A 20341-nucleotide genomic window follows, 5' to 3' on the forward strand; every position below is an offset into this window, starting at 1 on the left:
AGGGCCGCCCCGCGCCACATCCTTGCCCTGGGGCGGGCCGGACGCCTGGAGGTGGCTGGCAGGCAAGAGCACCCACTTCCGAGGGGTGTGGAGAAGAGCCTGATTCCCTCACCTCCCCCTCGGCTTCGGGAAGCCGGCCCGGGACCTCCAGAATTCCCAGAGAAGGAGCGGCGGGCCGGGTCCCCAGGCGCCGCCGCGGCGCCCCGCCCCCCCTCGCGGGGCTCGCCGGGAGAGGAAGTTCCCGGCCGCGTCGCCGCAGCAGGTGGTCGGCAGGCTCAGACTCCAAGTCCCAGGATGCACCGCACGCCGCGGCCCGGGGCGGGCCGTGGTTGCCCTTGGCAACAGAGGGGGCCCGGGCGCGGGGAACCCGTAGCGTTCGCGCGTCGGGGGAGGGCCGGGCGGAGAGGGGCAGGGGCAGGGGCGCGGGCGGGGAGGGGCAGGGGCGCGGGCGGGGAGGGGCAGGGGCGCGGGCGGAGCGACCGTGCCGGCGCAGGAGCCCCACAGGGCCGGCGTGCGGAGGGCCGGCGATGCGCAGGGTTTTACAGGGTCAGGGAGGGCCGGGGAGACCCCCAGGCACGGGGAGAGGTTCCTAGCCAGAGAGGGTGGGAGACGGATCAAGATGGGGGCCGACGAGCTCGGACCTTCGGAGACCCCCGGCGACGGAGGGAGCGGCTGGCGGAGCCAGGGAGTGGGTCAGAGAGAGCGACCAGCACGGGGAGGTTCGCGGACACAGCCGGGGAGGAGGAGGGCGGAGGGGTGGGGGGCACAGAGACTGGCTCTCAGAGAGGAAGGCACAGAGGGAGGGGACACGGAGGCCCACAGTCCCAGCCCGACGGAGAGCGACCGAGAGAGAGCCCGGAGGCAAACAAAGAGAGGCCGGAGAGGGAGGGAGGGAGGCGGGATGTATGAGACCTCCGCCGCCGAGAGGCCAGGGACACTGATTCCCAGTGAGACAGACGCCACAGACAGAGCGACGCCAGGACCCCAAGAGCGTCACAGGATGGCCACGGGCATAGAGGGAGACACAGAGCAAAACAAAACAAAACAGAGAAATAGAGGCAAGGGACAGGGACAGAGACATGGCACAGGGAGCCAGGAACACTGGACAGGGACAGAGACACGGGACAGGGAGGTGGGGACATTGGGACAGGGACACAGGACAGGGAGCCAGCAACACTGGACAGGGACAGAGACACGGGACAGGGAGGCGGGAACACTGGGACAGGGACACAGGACAGGGAGCCAGCAGCACTGGACAGGGACGGAGACACGGGACAGGGAGGTGGGGACATTCGGACAGGGACACAGGGCAGGGAGCCAGCAACACTGGACAGGGACAGAGACACGGCACAGGGAGGCAGGAACACTGGGACAGGGACACAGGACAGGGAGCTGGGAACACTGGACAGGGACAGAGACACGGGACAGGGAGGTGGGGACACTGGACAGGGACAGAGACTGAGAGCCAGGGACAACCCCAGAGGGAGACACGGACATACAAATTCACCCACGCCCAGAGAGAAATCAAGACTTGAAGAGCACCAGAGACAGCAGGTCTCCGCGTCCACCACTGGGTCCCCAGCCCTGAGTACAAAGTTTGTGTAATGAAGCAGAGTGACACCGTCGGAAACCCAGGGATCCGAGCGCAGTCTCAGCGGGCTCACGGGACCCACCGAGGTCCCACGTGGGGAGGACGCCCGGCCGGGGCGACAGATGGAGGTGGAGGCAGGGCCCTGCTCAGAGGATGCCCCCTCCCTCCAGCCAGCCCCCAGAGTGGGTGTGCGCACGTGTGTGTCGGGGGCAGGGCGTTTGTCCTGAGTCTCAGGGAGGGGGGGACGCCTTTAAGCTGAAACCCCGCCCCTCGGTCGTCATGGCAACGCCTCCCCCCAGCCGGGGCTCCCACATTTCAGCAGGTGCCTGAGCCGGAGCTCCCGCCGCCGCCGCCGCCCTTGCCTCCGGCTCCTCGGCGCCCCTGCCCTGGGCTCTCCGCCCTGCCCGCCCGCTCCCCCTGGCGGAGCCGGCGCGCCCCGGGGTGCCGCTCCCTGCCCTGCGCTCCGCGCCTGGAGGTGCCTCGCCCCTCTCCTTTCCTCCTCGCAGTCTCCCCGTGGCTCAGTGCTCTCCCGAGTCTCCGGCTCCTCGCCTTTCCACCTGTTTCCCCAGAAAGGCAGGATCCTGGTCCCTGCTACGTTCCTGGGGCCATGGCAGGCCTGGGCCCCGGCGGAGGCGATTCAGAGGGGGGACCCCGGCCCCTGTTTTGCAGAAAGGGGGCTCTGAGGCAGAAGGTGGTCCACGAAGTCAAGAGCCACAAGTTCACCGCCCGCTTCTTCAAGCAGCCAACCTTCTGCAGCCACTGCACCGACTTCATCTGGTGAGGGAAGGGGCTGGGGGCTTGAGGGAAGAGGGAAGGAGGGATGGAGACTCATGTCACCCCAGGCCCCTGAGGGATGGAGAAGGAGAGGGCTGCAGCCCTGGCTTCTGGTCCTAGGGTAGGAAGGGGCTGGGGACTGGACCCCTGAGTCTGAGGGAGGAGGGCCTGGGGCCTGGACTCCTGGGTCTGAAGGAGGAGGGGGCTGGGGACCTGGACTCCAGGGTCTGAGGGAGGAGGGGCTGGGGATCTGGACTCCAGGGTCTGAGGGAGGAGGGGCTGGGGATCTGGACTCCAGGGTCTGAGGGAGGAGGGGGCTGGGGGCCTGGACTCCTCAGTCTGAGGGAGGAGGGGCTGGGGGCCTGGACTCCAGGGTCTGAGGGAGGAGGGGGCTGGGGACCTGGACTCCTGGGTCTGAGGGAGGAGGGGCTGGGGATCTGGACTCCTGGGTCTGAGGGAGGAGGGGCTGGGGATCTGGACTCCAGGGTCTGAGGGAGGAGGGGCTGGGGGGCCTGGACTCCAGGGTCTGAGGGAGGAGGGGGCTGGGGGCCTGGACTCCAGGGTCTGAGGGAGGAGGGGCTGGGGGCCTGGACTCCAGGGTCTGAGGGAGGAGGGGGCTGGGGACCTGGACTCCTGGGTCTGAGGGAGGAGGGGCTGAGGGCCAGAATTTCTGGGCTCTAGAACACGAGGCAGCTGGGGTCCTGCTCTGGAGGGAGGGAGGCGTAGCGCAGCGGCAGAGGTGGGAGGCCCCGTACCCTTTTCTGCACTGACCTCGGATCCTTGATCTTGCAGGGGGATTGGAAAACAGGGCCTGCAGTGTCAAGGTGAGACCTGGGGACCTGGACTCCTGGGGCCCTCAGGAGGGTGGAGGCCGGGGCCCCACAGCCCAGGAGGCTTGACACACGTGTTCTTTGGTCCCCAGAGAGGCGCGGGGGAGCCCGGGGCGGGGGGTGTGGCAGAGACACAGCCTGCTGTGCGGAGGGAGCTCTGATGGTGGGGCCACCGCGGAGGTGGTGCTGGGGGCCCCTCCCTCGGCCGGCTCCAGGTGGGGACAGATATTTGGAGAATCTGTTGCCATGGCAACAGGGAGATTTGGAAAAGGGGAGCCGAAGGGGGGGGCTGGAGATGCGGAGTCAGAGCCCCCCCCCCAAGCTGTTGTCGCCATGACAACACCAACAGTCCTAGGCAGGGGCAGGCCGGGTGGGGTCACCAATGGGCGGGTGGGGGCCGGGCGGGGCTGGCAGTTATGCGGGGCGGGAGAGGGGGGCGAGTCCGGAAGCACCAGCTGCTACTGCTGAGAACAGAGTGAGTCAGGGAGGGGGAGGCCTCCCGCGGCCCCCAGACTCACTTCTGCCCAAGGCGCTGCTCTCTCTGTGCTGTCGGAGCACATTGCTGTCTGCCCTCCGCAGCCTGCCCCTTTCCTTGCTTTCTCGCCTCACCTCGGTGGGCTTGTCTGTCGATGGGATCCTGTTTTCTCTCTGTGTCCCTGGATCTCGGTCTTTCTCGGCCTGTCTCTGTGTCTCCCTCTGGCTGTGTGTAGGCACCGGGGTCTCTCTGCTCTGTGATGCTCTGTGTCTCTGTTTCCGTCTTTGGGTTCAACCCCTGAATTTCTATCTCCTGGTTTCCCTCCCCCACTCCATGCTGAGGTCTCTCCTTTGATTTTCTATTAAACTCTCTTGACTTTGGGGTCCCCCTCTCTGTGGTTTTCCTTCTGTTGGAGTCTCTCTCTCTCTCTGATTTTCTGTCCCTTGGGCTCTCTCTCTGTCTCTGTGTCTCTATGATTCTCGCCTTCAGTCTGCAGCTTCGTGGTTCATCGACGATGCCACGAATTTGTGACCTTCGAGTGTCCAGGCGCTGGGAAGGGCCCCCAGACGGACGTGAGTGCCCGGACACCTGATTCTTCCTCCTTGGGCCGCGCCCCCGCCCTCACCCCCTCGGCGTCCGTCCCAATTTCTCCTGCTATTTTTAAGGCTGGGAGGGGAGGGGGGCTGGAGAGATAGGGGGAGCTAGTCTGGCCCAGATTCCCTGCCCTTGGCCTGGAAAGGGGAAATGAGAGGGGGCTGAGACAGGCTGGGGACACAGGTGGGGGACAGAGAAGAGGCAGTGGGGAGGGGACTGAAGATGAGCATTGGAGGGGGTGGGCTGTCATCCAGGGGTCAAGAGATTAAAAAAACAGAGAGTGGAGGGACAGAGAGAGAGACAACCATTGCTGCGGGCACGGAGGAAAGACAGAGAGAGAATCTCAGAAAAGCAGAAAAAGACAGAGACCCAGAGACAGTGAGACAGAGAAAGAGGAATGGAACAGAGACAGCAACCCAGGAGGAAGGACACAGGGAGCCACAGGGACTGAGAGAGACAAGAGACTCAGAGAAGCAGAGCTGCAGACACCCAGAGAGACCCGCTAGAGCAGAAGACGGCAGATACGGAGAATGGTTTCTGAGATGCCAAGAGGGAGGCCCGGGGAGACCCTGCAGTGCACGCGCACGCACACATGCATGTGCACACACACGCACAAAACCCCCAGGAGCCCACACAGGTGCCCATACAGATTCCCTCCTGCGCGCGCGCACGGATCCACACCACCTCTGTCTCTCTCTCCCTCTGCTTCCCATCTGGGGGATGTCAGGTGGACTTCCAAGAACACCCGACGCTGTGGCCCGTTCCCGATCCCTCCTTCACTTTCTGTGTGGCCTTAGGGCTCTTCTCTCTGAGCCTCCATTTCCCCTCTGTCCAGCATGGCAGCCGCCAGCCACACCCAGCTAGCTGGAGGTGCCCTCGGGAGGGGCTACCCCGGACTGAGCCGGGGAAATCTAAATTCCATTTAGTTTGAACTGATGGAAATTTAAATAGCCACGTGTGATTAGTGGCTACGGGCTGGGACAGCATAAACCCCCACCTCTCCCGGCTTGTTTTGATAGTCCAACGAAGCCGGGAGGCTTGAGGGCCTAGCCCAGGGTTTGACATGGGGTTCGAGCCGCTTTATGATTAGCAGATGAAGAAAGGGACAGAATGAGAAGCTGAGACAGAGAGAGAGAAAAAGGGACAGAGAGCTCTCCAGAAGTCCATGGGACATTTTGCCAGCTGGTTAGGTGAGGAAAATTGAAGTTTATGTAGAGGATGTGATGTCATAGCACATACATTGAGCACCACTATCTACTAGCCGCAATATGTCACTGATTGGCCGCCTCGCTTGCCCACCTGCACTCCCCGCACAACTTCTGAATTGTCCGGGGCTCACTGTGCACGCTCAGCAGGTGTCTTTCAGGCGGTCCAGGAATGAGTCTGCACAAAGCAGGAGGTGAGGTGTTGTCCCTGTCCCCATCTGAGCCGAAGCCATGGGCTTGACTCCTAGTTCCCCCACTTAGAGGTTCTCTGACCTTCCCAAAGTTGCTTTACTTCTCTGTACCTCTTGTTCTCGTCTGCACAATGGGGATGACGACCACACCTACCTTACAGGATTGTTTGAGGACTAAATGAGTCAAATGCTTGGGATGGTACCTGGCACCTGGCGAGAGATGACATATTGGGTTATTATCCTTGTACAACTGTTGCTGTCGCTGATGAAGAAACAGAGGAAGGGGTCTTCCTCTACTTCACTCTTATTTTTTTTCTTCTTAATGCTTTGGATCTTGTTGGCCATCACATGGATCAAGGGCTAAAGAAGTGGGAAGGGCTTGGCGAGCATGATTTCCATTTGGCCCCTTTCAGGGAGGCCTCGTGGCCCCATTTTATAGGAAGGAAGGCTGAGACTCTGCAACGGGTGGTGTTGTGGGGGGGCACCGAGCTGGGGAGGGGGCAGAGTCCAGTGGGGACACAGGTCTGTGTACTTAGAGCTGCAGCTCTGTCTCCTTTTTGGTTGTGATTTCTCGAGAATGAGAACAGCTTACCTCCGTGGAGCGGTGGAGCTTGCGAGTCCGGCGTCCTGCTGAGAACTGACACAGTGTAGCACTTAGAGCAGCGGGCACCCTCTGAGTTAGGGTCAGCAGAAGATCTTTAGAGGCCCCGCGTTGAAAGAGATCATCACACCCTACCCCCCTCAAGTGTCATTCAAAATAGGATCCCCGCTAAACTGCAAAAATAAATAAAAGCCCAAGAATATCCTGAATTTTCACCCTAGCTCACGATGCATTCCTAGGAAAAGGCAGATACCAAACTACTGAACACTCAGACATTGCCAGGGGTGGGGAAGGAATGCTTTGTCGGTGCCCTAAATTCATGCTTAATTGGACTCTAGACATTGGGCAGTGCTTCAAGATATGGACTCTTGATTTCCACTGGGCAGAAGAGGACCCTGAGGCTCTAAACTGGGCACTATCTTGCCCCAAATCACACAGCTGGTAAATGGCCCAGCTCTCATTTAAACCCAGGGCTCTACAGACATGGCAATAAAATCTCAGAGAGTGACCACAGCAGCACAAACGACAGTACTGAGCACAGTGAGCGTGCCAGGCCCTGCTATGCACTTTACACTCAACCTACCTACCTTCCTTCCTTCGTTCCTTTCTTTCTTCCTTTCTTTTTAAAGAATCTCCACACCCAATATGGGATTTGAACTCACACCCTCAAGATCAAGAGTCACATCCTCCATCGACTGAGCCAGGCTGGCGCCCCTACACTTGGTCTTTCGTTAACTGAGAGGTCGTATTGTCCATCTCACAAGGGGCTCAGAGAAGGCAGATCAACAGTGGGCAGACCTTGACAGAGGCTGACAGTGAGCCATCTGGAGTTCATCGTTGCCCACACGTCCTTGGAGAGCATGTTTGGGGAGGTGGGGCGAGCGCAGCGACTATGGAACGTTAGGAGACCCACCTCCCTCAGGCTCTGCCCACATGCCACCTTGTCAGTGAAGCCTTCCCTCATCAGTCTCTGCAAATCTCAGTCCCTGGCCCTGGCAATCCCCTTTCCTGCTTCATTTTCCTCCGCAGCACCTGCTGCCATCCATCACTGTTTTATTTATTCAGCGTTTATTTTCTGTCTCCCCCACTAGAAAGTAAACTCCATGGGGGCAGGAATTTTTCGTTGTTTGTCCACAGCTGGTCCTGGCACCAAGAACAGTGCCCGGCACACAGCAGGCACTCCATAAATGCGGTAGAGTGAATGAAGACTGGGAGCGTAAGGCAGAGGAGGCAGAGTTCAAAGGGCTTCTCTCCCAGGGTCTAGGGCACCCCACTTCCCGGCCCCTTCTAGGGTACCGCCGCTCCTGGCCCCCTCTGATGTCTCCTCTCTGCCCCCAGGACCCCCGAAACAAGCACAAGTTCCGTCTGCACAGCTATAGCAGCCCCACCTTCTGCGACCACTGCGGCTCCCTTCTCTACGGGCTGGTGCACCAGGGCATGAAATGCTCCTGTGAGTCTATGCTTGGGGCTCCTGCCGGAACCCGGCGCTCCGGGGCCCCTTTCAGAGAGCAGTGTCTGGGTTGCTCCGGGTAGGGCTGCAGGATGGAGTCTGGGGTCGGGCGGAGGGCAGGCGCGCTACCTCCGGTTCTGTCCCCGCAGGCTGCGAGATGAACGTGCACCGGCGCTGTGTGCGCAGCGTGCCCTCTCTGTGTGGGGTGGACCACACGGAGCGCCGCGGGCGGCTGCAGCTAGAGATCCGAGCACCGACGGCAGATGAGATCCACGTCACAGGTGAAGCCGGGCTCCTGGGTCTGGTCCCGCCCTTCTACCCCAGGAGGAAGGGCCCAAGGGGTTCAACTGCGGGGTGGGGTGGGGGGGCTCCCAACCCTCCAGGGAGGGCCACGCCCCCTGCGGGTCACGCCCACACTCCTGACCCCACCTGCAAAGGCTGAGCACCGCCCCGGCCACGCCAGTCCCTTCCAAGTGCTCCTTCCAAGTTGACTTTTGAAACTTTCAGCGCCTTTTTGTTTGTTTGTTTAAGATTTTATCTATTAGGGCGCCCGGGTGGCTCAGTCGGTTGGGCATCTGCCTTCCGCTCAGGTCATGATCTCAGGGTCCTGGGATGGAGGCCCACATCCAGCTCTCTGCTCTGGTGGGAGTCTGCTTCCCCCTCTCCTTCTCTCTCAAACAAATAAATAAAATATTTTAAAAAATTATTTATTTGAGAGAGAATGAGAAAGAGAGCACACAAGCAGGGAGAAGGACAGAGAGAGAGAGAAGCAGACTCCCTGCTAAGCAGGGAGCCGGATGTGGGGGCTGGAACTCCAGGCATGACCCGAAGGCAGATGGCCAACCGACTGAGCCACCCAGGCACCCCCTTTCAGTGCCTCTTAATGGCCACTCTAAATCGAGGTCCTTGAGAGGGAGGGAGGAGAGAGAACCTGATTCGGAGGGAGATTTGGGATTACTATTGGTGATATGCCCAGGCCAGGGTTCTCATTCCTGGACCTCAGGGAGGAGGGGGCTCTGGGTCTGGTTTCTGGGTCCCTGGGGGGGGAGAGGGCTTTAGGCCCTGTCTTCTGGATACTAGAGAGGTAAGGCCAAAGACGCCTGGGTTGTGAGAAAGGTGGAGAGCTTGGATTTTTGATTGCCAACTGGGGAGACTTCGGGGCCTCTTCCCGGATCTGTAACCCTGTCTACCCTCCTTCACTTCTCCTCTCAGTTGGCGAGGCCCGTAACCTCATCCCAATGGATCCCAATGGTCTGTCAGATCCCTATGTGAAGCTGAAGCTTATCCCAGACCCTCGGAACTTGACAAAACAGAAGACCCGGACGGTGAAAGCCACACTAAACCCTGTGTGGAACGAGACCTTTGTGTTGTGAGCCTCGGGTGCAGGGGATGCTGTGAGGGCTGGTAGAGAAGGATCTGAGGGTCTTGGTGGCCCACAAGACCCCAGAGAGCAGATGGTGGGAGGTGTTAGGGTAGAGGGAACCCAAGAAAAGGGCAGAGAAAGGTGGTGGGAGAGGGAATGGAGTGACTGACAGAGAGGGATGGAGTTGCAGAAGCCAAGAGAGAAAGATCTGTGCATTTAATATCCATCAAAGCCCACAACGTTAGAGTGAGACAGATATGGAGGGTTCTGAAGAAGAGACACAAACCCAAAGAGACACACAGACAGAATGCAGCGGGGTGGGGTGTAAGCAGAGGGGTGGTGGGTGGGTGGCAGGAGGAGAAAGAGAAGCCAATTAACAGAAGGACAGAAGGACAGAGACCCAGAGGAAGCAGCAGCCACAGAGACTCAGGAGAGAGATCCGGAGAGAAAGGACGGGACGCGGGGCTGGGAAGGAGCCAAGAATGTGGGGAGAAGGGAGAGAGACTGAGCGCTGTCTAAATGTACTCAGGGTCCCGCTACTGGGGAAGACCGCCTTTGGGAGGGTCCGAGATGACAGGACGGTTTAGGGAGCAGGAGTAGACCCCAGCTCACCCCAGAAGGACTTGCGTCCTCCTCCAGCACCAAGGCCCGGGAAGCCGGGGAGCGGGGAGCCGGGAGCTGGACCCTCACTCCACCCCACCCTTCCCGCAGCAACCTGAAGCCAGGGGACGTGGAGCGCCGGCTCAGCGTGGAGGTGTGGGACTGGGACCGGACTTCCCGCAACGACTTCATGGGTGCCATGTCTTTCGGGGTCTCAGAACTGCTCAAGGCCCCGGTGGACGGCTGGTGAGGGCGAGGCAGGGTCGCGGCTGTGCCTGGGCCTCTGCGTCTAGGTCTGTGTGTGGTCTCTCTCCTCCGGACCGCCGCCTCCTGCCTCCCTGCCCTTCTCTCTCCCCCCTCCCCTGTCCCCACCTCCCCAAAGCCCGTCTCCCTGCATCCCATCTCTCTCTCCTTAGCTCACTCTTTCTCCATCTCTGTGTCTTTCTTTCTGTGTCTCTTTTCCCCCTCGGGCACATCCCCCCCAACCCTCAACCCTGCCTCCCGCCCCGCTCTGGTCTCTTGTCTGTGTGTCAGGTACAAGTTACTGAACCAGGAGGAGGGCGAATATTACAATGTGCCGGTGGCTGACGCTGACAACTGCAGCCTCCTCCAGAAATTTGAGGTACTCAGGCCCCACTTCCCCCAGGGGGAGTCCAGCCCCGCACACACAGTTAAGAGCAACTGGGTGCCCAGGTGTCCTGGGACTACAATTCCCAAAAGGCCCTGGGGATCCTTCTCCTGCTTTTCCAGGGGACTCTTGCCCCAGGGTATGATGGGAATTGGAGTTCTTATCCATTCCCATGGCTTGGGGGTTTGGAGTCCCCACCCTCTGTATTAGCGCAACCTCCTACCTCTCTGGGGCCTGACTCTGACTCTGGCTTTCTTCTCCCCCAGGCCTGTAACTACCCCCTGGAACTGTATGAGGTGAGTAGAGCTCAGGCCTGGAATGGAGACAGTTTCATTCCTGTGGTCTGCTTGTCTCTTCCCACGTCTCCCTCCCCTGGTATGTGGCCGGGCACAGACTTGGTGGCCGGTGTCGTGCTTGCTGAGTTAAACCTAGCACCCCGAAGGGGAACCTGACCCTTAAGCAAGTCCCACAGTGACAGATACTTAAATTCCAGGATGATGTACTGTATCAGAGGTGCCCCAGGCCACGGAGAAGCCTAGAGGAGGCACCAAGCCAGCCTGGGGTGTTGGGATGGCCAGGGAGGGACTCCCCTGAGGAGGCTACACCTGACCGATCCTTGAGTTTTTCTGTTTATCACTGCGGCCTTCTCTCTTCGTTTTCTCGCTCACTCACACCTATTTCCTGAGGTGTCACAGAAGCTAAAAACTGTTCTGGGGGTAGAATCAGTCCATTCCCTGGGGAGCTCCAACTTCAAAGTAGGAGAAAGTTACATAAAGAGCCATCCACCAGGAAGGAATGAGTTTGATAATGGAGGTAGTAGCCTCAGGCCCTGGGGAGTACCGGAAGCACAGCCTGGGAGAGCCAGAGACAGCTTCCTAGGGGGATGGTGAATCCAGCCGGAAGTGCAGGATTTTCCAGGCACAGGAGGGGGAGACCAGATTTCCAGGCTGAAGGATGGAAAACCTTCCAGGCAGAGGGAAGAGCAGGCACAAAGGCCCCGTGGTAGGAGCAGGCTGGGAGTAGTACAGCAAGGAGGACAGCGGGGCTGAAGGGGGACAGGGTGTGGAAAAGTAGGAAATTAAATCAGAGAGGGAAGGGGTGTGACTTGCCATTCGCTGGAAGGGTTGTAGCTTTTAAACTGGGTGAGATGGTGTGGGAGGGTGGGAGCATCAAAGGTGGCCTGAGGTGGTTTGCGTCTGAACAGGACAAGGCTCTGTGTGGAGAGTAGAAATAGAGGCAGAGGGCGAAGCGGGGAGGAGGCCCCGTGGAGACTCGGGTGGGACGAGCTGGAAGCAGTGGTGGTAAAGATATTCGGACTCTGGGTATGCTCTCAAGGTTGCACAATAGGAAATGCACGCGCGTCCTGGAAGCCCTTCATCCATTCAGTGCCCTCTGCGCTGGGTGATGCTGAAGACACAAAAAGGAGGGAGACAGTCTCTGGCTTTCATGGATTTTGAATTCTGGCTCTGCTTTTTAATCTGTGTGACGTTGGGCAAGTTATTTGATATCTCTGTGCCAGTTTCCTCTTCTCAAAGTGGGGGTGGGGTAGGGGCACCTGGTGGGCTCTGTTGGTGGAGTGTGGGACTCTTGATCTTGAGGTTGTGAGTTTGAGCCCCACGATGGGTGTAGAGAGTACTTAAAAAATAAAAAATAAAATGGGGGGTGCTAACAGCTTATCTAATGGCATATAGTAATCTGTCTAAGTGTTCTTTTAATGCTCAGCCCTCCAGGCTGTGGAAAATCAGTGCAAGGTCTTATGCCAAGGGGTGGGGTGGGGGGCAGAGACAACTTTCTTTTTCTGTCTCTCCCCATCCCTTTCATTCTTGGATGCTGTCTCTCTCAGGGGCATCTCCTTAACCCCATCTGGAGTCTGACTACCTCCGCATCTCTCCCCTTTCTCACAGCGCGTGCGGATGGGTCCCTCTTCCTCTCCCATCCCTTCCCCATCCCCCAGTCCCACCGACTCCAAGCGCTGTTTCTTTGGGACGAGCCCCGGACGTCTCCACATCTCTGACTTCAGCTTCCTCATGGTTCTAGGAAAAGGCAGTTTTGGGAAGGTTGGATTCCTGGGGTTCTGGGGGGAAAGGGGAGGATGTCTGGGGGGACATCAGATTCCTGGTCTTTGGGGAGGGACATTAGGCAACTGAGTCGCCAAAGAGGGCTTGATGGGACCCCCGAGTGCCCCTGAGAGGTCGGGCATAAAGACTGGGATGCTTTCAGGAGGGAGTGCTCAGCAAAACCAGGGTACCCGGTCCCCTGAGAGAGAGAGAGAGAGTCCCTGAAGGGGAGGGATGCAAGTATCTGCGTCTCTGGGTTCCTTCCCAAGACGGACTGGGCCTTTTGAACCTCTGTCCCTAGGTGATGCTGGCCGAGCGCAGGGGCTCTGATGAGCTCTATGCCATCAAGATCCTGAAGAAAGACGTGATTGTCCAGGACGACGACGTGGACTGCACCCTTGTGGAGAAGCGAGTGCTGGCCCTGGGGGGCCGAGGCCCGGGGGGCCGGCCCCACTTTCTCACCCAGCTGCACTCCACCTTCCAGACCCCGGTAAGAAAGGAGGGGCGCAGAGGCTGGCTCAGGTCAGACTTCTGCTCCGGGATTCCGAGACTACGGCGACGCCAGAACCTTCCGCACGCTGACTGGGCGTGGCCAGAGGGCTGGGCGCCTGGTGGGCGTGGCCTGCACCCCGGGGTCTTGGGTGGGTGCGGTCTGAGCCGAGGAGTTTGGAGGGCAGAGAGTGCGGGCGGAGAACGGCTTGCGAGTGGCCGCCGGCCCCTGGCTCCACGGAGCGAGGTGGTCCCATCGGATTCTGAGGGAGGGTCTCGTCAGACACGGGGCGCGCCCTCCAGATCGTGGGGTGGGGCAGGGAGCGAGAACCGCCCGAGGCTGGAGAGGGCGCGACTCCTTCAAAAAGCTCTGGGTGACGTAGCCAGCTTCCTGGATTTCGAGAAACATTATCGCGCACTGCGAGCGGGGCCGAAACACCGCTGGTTCCCTAACAGATGGTCGGGGTCGCGTGTGCGCGGGGAGGTGCGCGGGGAGGCGGCGGCGCCCCGGGGATTTCCGGGGAATGGCGGGCCTCGGCCTCCATTCGCGGAGGGCGGGGCCCGTTGGGGGCGGCAGGTGGAGGGCCAGGCGGAGATTCTGGGGGGCAGGCTTGAGTCCTCGGGCCGCCCAGCCGCTCTGGGTTCCTGACGCAAGCTTGTCTGGAGTGGGCGGGAATGGACGCGTCCTACCTCCGGTCCGCGCGTCCCCTCCGCTGAGCCACACCCCCCGCCCGCCCCAGGATCGCCTGTATTTCGTGATGGAGTATGTCACCGGGGGCGACTTGATGTACCACATTCAGCAGCTGGGCAAGTTTAAGGAGCCCCATGCCGCGTGAGTCTTGGCCAAGAGACGAGGAGGGGTGGGGGGAAGAGGGCCCCAGCCTTTGACCTCTGGCTCCCCGCCCCCTTCTCCAGGTTCTACGCAGCGGAAATCGCCATCGGCCTCTTCTTCCTTCACAATCAGGGCATCATCTACCGGTGAGCGGTCCGGCCTTTCACTGGAGGCCAGCGGGTCCCTAAGAGGGAAGGGGATCCAACGGGCGGCTCCAGGGGCACCTGGCTGCCCAGTGGGTAGAGCGAGCGACGGGTGATCTCGCGGTCAGTCGTGAGTTCAAGTCCCACCTTGGGCGGGGAGCTTACTTTAAAAGAAAACACACAAACACTTGCCGCCCCAGCTTCTGGGACTCCACCCTTCCCTCACCTCCTCTCCGTCCTACCTCCCATCCCCAGGGACCTGAAACTAGACAACGTCATGCTGGATGCCGAAGGACACATCAAAATCACTGACTTTGGCATGTGTAAGGAGAACGTCTTCCCAGGGACCACGACCCGCACCTTCTGCGGGACCCCAGACTACATAGCCCCTGAGGTAACCTCCCTCTGCCGCTCTTGCTGTCCTCCAAGTTTGCCGGCCGGGGTGGCTGGTTGTTTAACGCTCAGAATGTGGGGGTCCTGACCCTGGGGTCTTTACCTGAGTCTTGGGGGGTCTAGCAGCACGCGACACAGGGGGGCCTGTGTGCCCTGCATTCCCAGTGGGCAGAGCTGGGTCTCTGAGCTGGCAATGTGGGCGGCCAGGCAGGTGAGTGTGCTAACAGTGGGACCCTCTCGGCTCCTAAGAATTCTCAGAGAGCGGGACCTGATACAGGACTATTCTAGACTATTCTAGAGGGTGGAGACAACTTCCAGTGTACTCTGGGTGGGTGGGGGCCGTCCCCCCAGAGCTCTGAGCTGTGCTCTGAATATTTCACATCGGGGGAGTGTACTCTGACTTTGTTAAGGGACTGGAGCTAATGATCTGACCATGTATAAGGAGATAGAGGGTCCTGACTTTTCTCAGTTGAGGAAGGAGTTGGTGCCATTCTTAATCTCTCAGGGTGATTCAGCGCTAAGGCCCGGGTAATCAGTTGTTGATGGTTTCAGAACCTGTGGAGATTTTGAAAAACACACACATATTTCTGACTGACCTATTGAGGCTGGAATTCTTAGGGCTAGGAACAGCCTCCTAGATGAATCGTAAGTACATCAGATTTAAAACTCTCTGGTCTCTGAAATTTAGCCCTTAGTTACCCTCTCCTTAAGGAGAAGGTCTGCTTACCTAAATATTCTAGCTGGCTGGAACTTTTGACTTGGTCCTTAGATAGTCTTTATTTTGGGGACCAAAGGAATGTTCTAAGTAGGTAAATTTTGTTTCTGAATTGTCCGAAAAGATGAAGCTCTGGCCCAAGTGTTCTGCGTGGGGAGAGTTTGTGTCGAAAACACTTAACGTGGGTTAGGTTCCCAGGGGGCAAGGCCAGAGGGGTCTTAGGCTTCTCGAAGCCCAAACCATGATTCCTTGACGCCCACCCTTCCCCTTCCTCACCAGATCATTGCCTACCAGCCCTATGGGAAGTCTGTGGACTGGTGGTCCTTTGGGGTTCTGCTGTATGAGATGCTGGCAGGACAGGTAAGGGAAGCCGGGGGGAGGCTGGCTTGGCTAAAGGCAGCACCGCATGGGATGCCCCCTGTCACACGGCCTTTATCTCAAAGGAGCAGGTTAGGAAGGGATGTCTGCGGACTGAGGAGGGGTGCTAAGCCGGTGAATGTCCCGCCTGGATAGTGCTGTCCTTGGTCCTGAAGCATTATTTCCCCACAGGCCAGAGGTTCTTAAAACTTTCTTGGCGCCAAGGACCCCTTCTCAAAACAAAGTGTTTAAATACATGAAATAAAATAATAGGATTACAGGGGCGCCTGGGTGGCTCAGTGGGTTAAAGCGTCTGCCTTCGGCTTGGGTCATGGTCCTGGGGTCCTGGGATCAAGCCCTGCATCGGGCTCTCTGCTCGGCGGGAAGCCTGCTTCCTCATCTCTCTCTGCCTGCCTCTCTGCCTACTTGTGATCTCTCTCTGTAAAATAAATAAATAAAATCTTTAAAAAAAAATAGGATTACAAAGGAAACCAATCGCATTGAAATGGCTATCAAAACAAAAATTTTAATTTAACAGTTCAGCTAGCTAAATAAATGTAATTTAAAAGTATACAGTTAGGTAAATATTAAGCACTGGGATGTGGACACGTATGTGATTTCCTGTTAATGAACTAAATGGTATTATCTCACAGTGATGGGAAATAACCAGGAAGGTCTACCAGTAATCTTGAAGTTGAGATGACTAACATTTTGAGAAATCTGCAAATCTAATGTGCTAAGAAAATATCTGTGATTTCTGTTGGTGATGAAGTCACAAGTACTACTACTGTGGTTTTTGCCTACATTTATACGGGAATGCTAAATTTCAGTTAGAGATTTTTAAAAAATAAGGATGTACTTTTTCCCCTGTTCAAGCTCATGGACCCCCTCAGTTGTATAAACAGACTTCCTAGACCCCACATGAAGAATCCTTGCCTTGGGAGGTGCCCGGGTGGCTAATGTGGTTAAGCATCCGATTCTTGATTTCAGCTCAGATCATGATCTCAGGGTCCTGAGATCAAGTCCTGTGTTGGGCTCCATGCTGGGCGTGGAGCCTGCTTGGGTCTCTCTCTCTCTCTCTCTCCTCTCCCTGCTCCTCCCTCCTTCCCTCCCCTGCTCCTGCAGGCTCTTAAAAAAGAAAAGAAAAGAAAGAAAGAAAGAAAGAAAGAAAGAAAGAAAGAAAGAAAGAAAGAAAGAATCCTTCCCTTGGTTTTGCTTTTCCTAATCCCAGAAGACCGGAAGCAACTCATTCAACCCAGAGAATGCTTTTACAGTTTTTTTACCTGCATTTTTTATATCTCTTCTATTTAAGTGACATATTGTCTAATTAATGCCCTGCTGATTTGCATAGCAGAGAAAGACAGAACAGCAAGGAGATGCAGAGAGCTGGTGCATCTGAGATAGGAAAGCAGAGAGTCTAAGACAAAAGAGAGATATCTGTGGTTGCTTGGTCCAGTTTTTCCCTAGGATGTTGGACGGGGTGTTCGTGTTCATGCTGGGTAATGAGGGTGTGGAAGCTGGGGAGGGCCAGTTTGTCAAGTCTCTGATTCTATGCCTCTATTTTCTCAGCCCCCTTTTGATGGGGAGGATGAGGAAGAGCTGTTTCAGGCCATCATGGAACAAACTGTCACTTACCCCAAGTCGCTTTCCCGAGAAGCCGTGGCGATCTGCAAGGGGGTGAGAGCCCCCTGACCCCCCGAGTCTCCAGACAACCCCTGTGCCCCACCACCACCATCCTGGGCTTCCCATACAGTGGCTCTGTGCTCATTAGAAAAAGGCTCCCACCCCTGAAGTTACTGCCCTTCCATCCGCTGGAAAAGTTTGTATCATACAGAGATGTTGTTAGAACACTGATGGACTGCCCCGCTGTCACCTCCGGTCCAAGGATGGCCTCTAGCCTCCTCCCCTCTGCAGCACCCACTCCCCAGCTCACTGCGGGCAGTGCTGAAAGGCCAGGGCCTTCCTCTCCAGAGCCGGGTGGGTCAGGGGAACCCAACTCTTGCCACATCTCTTCCTGTGGGATCTTGGGCGAGCCACCCAAGCTCCGGGAGCCTGCCTCCTCTCCCAGGGTTATGGAGTTAGTGCGGGAGAAAGAGCCTAGCCCGTGGCAGCTTCTCAACAAGCATTAGCACCCTTCTGCTTCCGGCTCCTGTCTCCATTCTCTCTGACTGTCGCTCTCCGGCTTCTGTCTCCTACCTCTGCCTCCATCTCCGTTCGATGGGGCTCCCTGTGTCTCCACCTTTTCTCTGTGTCCCTGGGGATCTCCATCAACCTCTTGCATCTCTGTGCCCCTCTCTCTGGGTGTCTATTTCCCTCTTACCCCCAACTCCCATACACCCGTGCTCTGAATCTCTGTCCTCTTTCTGGAACTCTCCTCCTCTCTTTCTGAGTCTCTGCCTTCATATTGTGTCTTTTCCCCTCGCTCTGGGGGTTCGTCTGCTGAATCTCCATCCTCTCTTTCTGCGTCTTATCTCCCACCTTCTCTGGGTCTCTGCCGGTCCCCTGGGTCTCTATCTCCCCCTCTTGGGCTCTCTATTCCCCCTTTGCTCTGGGTCTCCGACCGCTGTCTCCCTTCATCTCTCCCTTTTCCTCTCCTTCTCTCTTTCCCTCCAACTTCTCTTTCGGGGATTCTTGGCTGTGCCCTTCCTCTTTCTGGGTTTCTTGCCCCTCGTACCTTGATGCCATGATTTTCCTCTTTCTCTATCTGTCCCCGGGTCTCTGGGTTTGGAGTTCATCCATCTCATTCTCGTTTATTCTCCCCCATTCCTCCCCCCCCCACTCTGTCCCCCCTGCTCTCCTCTCTCTGGGTCTCTATACTGTGTCTCTGTTCTTCTGTTTTTGTCTTTCTCTCTTGCTTGTTCTCTGTGCCTCCCTGTCTGGGACTCTGTCTGTCTGTCTGTCTCTGTGTTTCCCACAGTTCCTAACTAAGCACCCAGCGAAACGCCTGGGCTCAGGGCCCGACGGGGAGCCCGCCATCCGTGCTCATGGCTTTTTCCGCTGGATGGACTGGGAGCGCCTGGAACGGCTGGAGATCGCGCCTCCCTTCAGACCCCGTCCGGTCAGCCACCTTGCGGGAACATTCTTGGTCCTTCGGGTTGGAGGGGGGTAGGGTGGTCCCCAAGAGCTCCAGTTCCTGTATGTGGAAGTGGGGTGGGGGTTCCTCTGTGGAGACGCCCTCACGGGATGTGCAGAGGCCCTGAAGGATGTGCAGAGGTTCCAAGCGAGACGGGAGATGGGCGGAGGGGACCCGGAGGGACACCCAAGGGGCGGAGAGAATTTCATCTTCCCCTCCCTGTGCTCCCCCCAGTGTGGACGCAGCGGCGAGAACTTCGACAAATTCTTCACGCGGGCGGCGCCCGCGCTGACCCCGCCGGACCGCCTAGTTTTGGCCAGCATCGACCAGGCCGACTTCCAAGGCTTCACCTACGTGAACCCGGATTTCGTGCACCCCGACGCCCGCAGCCCCGTCAGCCCACCGCCTGTGCCAGTCATGTAACCTCTCCTGCCGCCACTAGGTGTCCCCACCGCTCCCTCCCAGGCCGGCCTTAGCCCCCCCCCTTCACCCCCTCGCCACTCTAGATCTGCTCCCCGGCATTCTAGCCTCTGCCCCGTGGGGGCCAGGCGCCCCTCCCCAGCGCTCCTGGCATTCTAACCTCCGCACAGCCTCTAGAGCCGCACCGCGTTCTGGATTCTGCTGTGCTGAGCCCTGGATTCTCCCGCACCTCAGTGTTCGGGACTCCGCTCCACCGGGTTCCAGAGCGGCCACCGCTCTCCCGGTTCCGCGGGGTTCTAGACTCCATTTCGGTAGAATCTGTGCCTCTCGTTTTTCTTTTTCTTTTCTCTTCTTTTCCTTCTTCCTTTCTTTTTCTTTTATTTATTTATTTATTTATTTATTTTCCTTTCTGGGAAATAGTCTCAAGGGGTGGACTGTTCCAGACTTGGATTCCAGAATGACCCCCCACCTCCGAACTCCCCCAGCCCATTCTGGAGTGAGTGGGAGGCTGTGCCCCCGCGCTCCAGTGCTCCTCTTCTACACTCTAGGGATTCCCGGGATGTGTGAAGGATACTTACCCTAGCTGTTCTCAGTCAGCTTTTGTTTTAGACGCCCCCACCCTAAACCCATCACTGCTCGCCTGCCAGGTGCATGGCTCCAGTCCTGCTCGGAACCCCTCCTCCCTCCTGCTCTCCCCCCCGCCCCGCCCCGTGCCTGCCACTCTCCGGGACTCTCTCCTCCTCCCCGCGCCCACTCTTCTCTTTGGCTCTCCCACCCGGCCACAGCTGCCGGAGAATAAATTTGGGATGCTGATGCTGAAGTGTTTGGATGTTTTCTTCTAAGCGCGCAGAACGGAGGGGGTGTGGAGGTGGGCCGGTGACTGTACACGGAAACACACACACACAGGCTGGGGGGCGGGGCGGCAGAGAGCGAGGGAAAACACAGAGACCCAGAAAGTGGGGAGAAGGTAGCCACAGCGCCGGAGAGAAAGAGCAGAGGCCGGGCGTGGCGGGAGGCGTGAGTGCCGCCGCGAGGACCCAAGTGGGCACGTGCGCGAGGAGGTAGAGATGGACACACAGACCACGGGGCGTGTCAGGGAGAGACCCCCGGCCCAGAGACACGGGCATGCACCTACTCACCCAGAGCCATACACAAGCTCCCAGACCCACACTGACACCCAGAGACCGGGGCGGGGGTGGGCGCAGCCCTGAGAGGGGAGGTGAAAGTCTGGCCTCCTACTGAGAGACCTGGAGACTCCAGACAGAGAAACCAGGCAAGCAGAGCCCGCGAACTTAAGAGTCAGCCGGCGAGCCAGAAGACGGGCCTCTCAGCCTTGACCCAGTTGCGGGGGTGGGGGTGGGGGGGGTGTGCGCGCAAAGAACAGTCCCAACAGACTACAGTTCCCAGCAGACACCGCGGCGGACCCTGCCCCCCCCGCCCCCCCGCCCAGTGCGGCCCCTCACCGCCAGGGCTGATGGAAAATGTAGTCCCGGACCCGGGCAGGCCAGTTGAATGGTGTGTCTGTGTCTGTGTTTTTGGAGGGGACTGAGCCCCAAAGCT

The 20341-nt window shown here is 58.3% G+C and overlaps 1 protein-coding gene across 2 annotated transcripts; it reads left to right on the plus strand.

The window, feature by feature from the left end:
- Positions 1–2198: 2198 nt before the first annotated feature.
- PRKCG (protein kinase C gamma) lies at positions 2199–19588 on the plus strand (the record flags this gene model as incomplete). Of its 2 annotated transcripts, XM_080827817.1 has the most annotated exons (18): positions 2199–2368; positions 3158–3189; positions 4160–4242; positions 7600–7711; positions 7861–7992; positions 8924–9080; positions 9786–9920; positions 10209–10296; positions 10569–10598; positions 12207–12359; positions 12661–12849; positions 13589–13680; positions 13764–13826; positions 14079–14217; positions 15211–15291; positions 16858–16965; positions 18206–18346; positions 18596–19588. In XM_080827817.1, the coding sequence occupies 18 exons, from the start codon at positions 2199–2201 to the stop codon at positions 18782–18784; spliced, it is 2094 nt and encodes a 697-aa protein (XP_080683943.1). In that variant the 3' UTR covers positions 18785–19588. The 2 variants fall into 2 exon arrangements, with proteins under 2 accessions (XP_080683943.1, XP_080683944.1); XM_080827818.1 differs by lacking the exon at positions 12207–12359.
- Between the last annotated feature and the right edge of the window lie 753 nt (positions 19589–20341).

This window comes from Martes martes (genome assembly GCF_963455335.1).
Source record: "Martes martes genome assembly, chromosome: 17".
Taxonomy (NCBI): Eukaryota; Metazoa; Chordata; class Mammalia; order Carnivora; family Mustelidae; genus Martes; species Martes martes.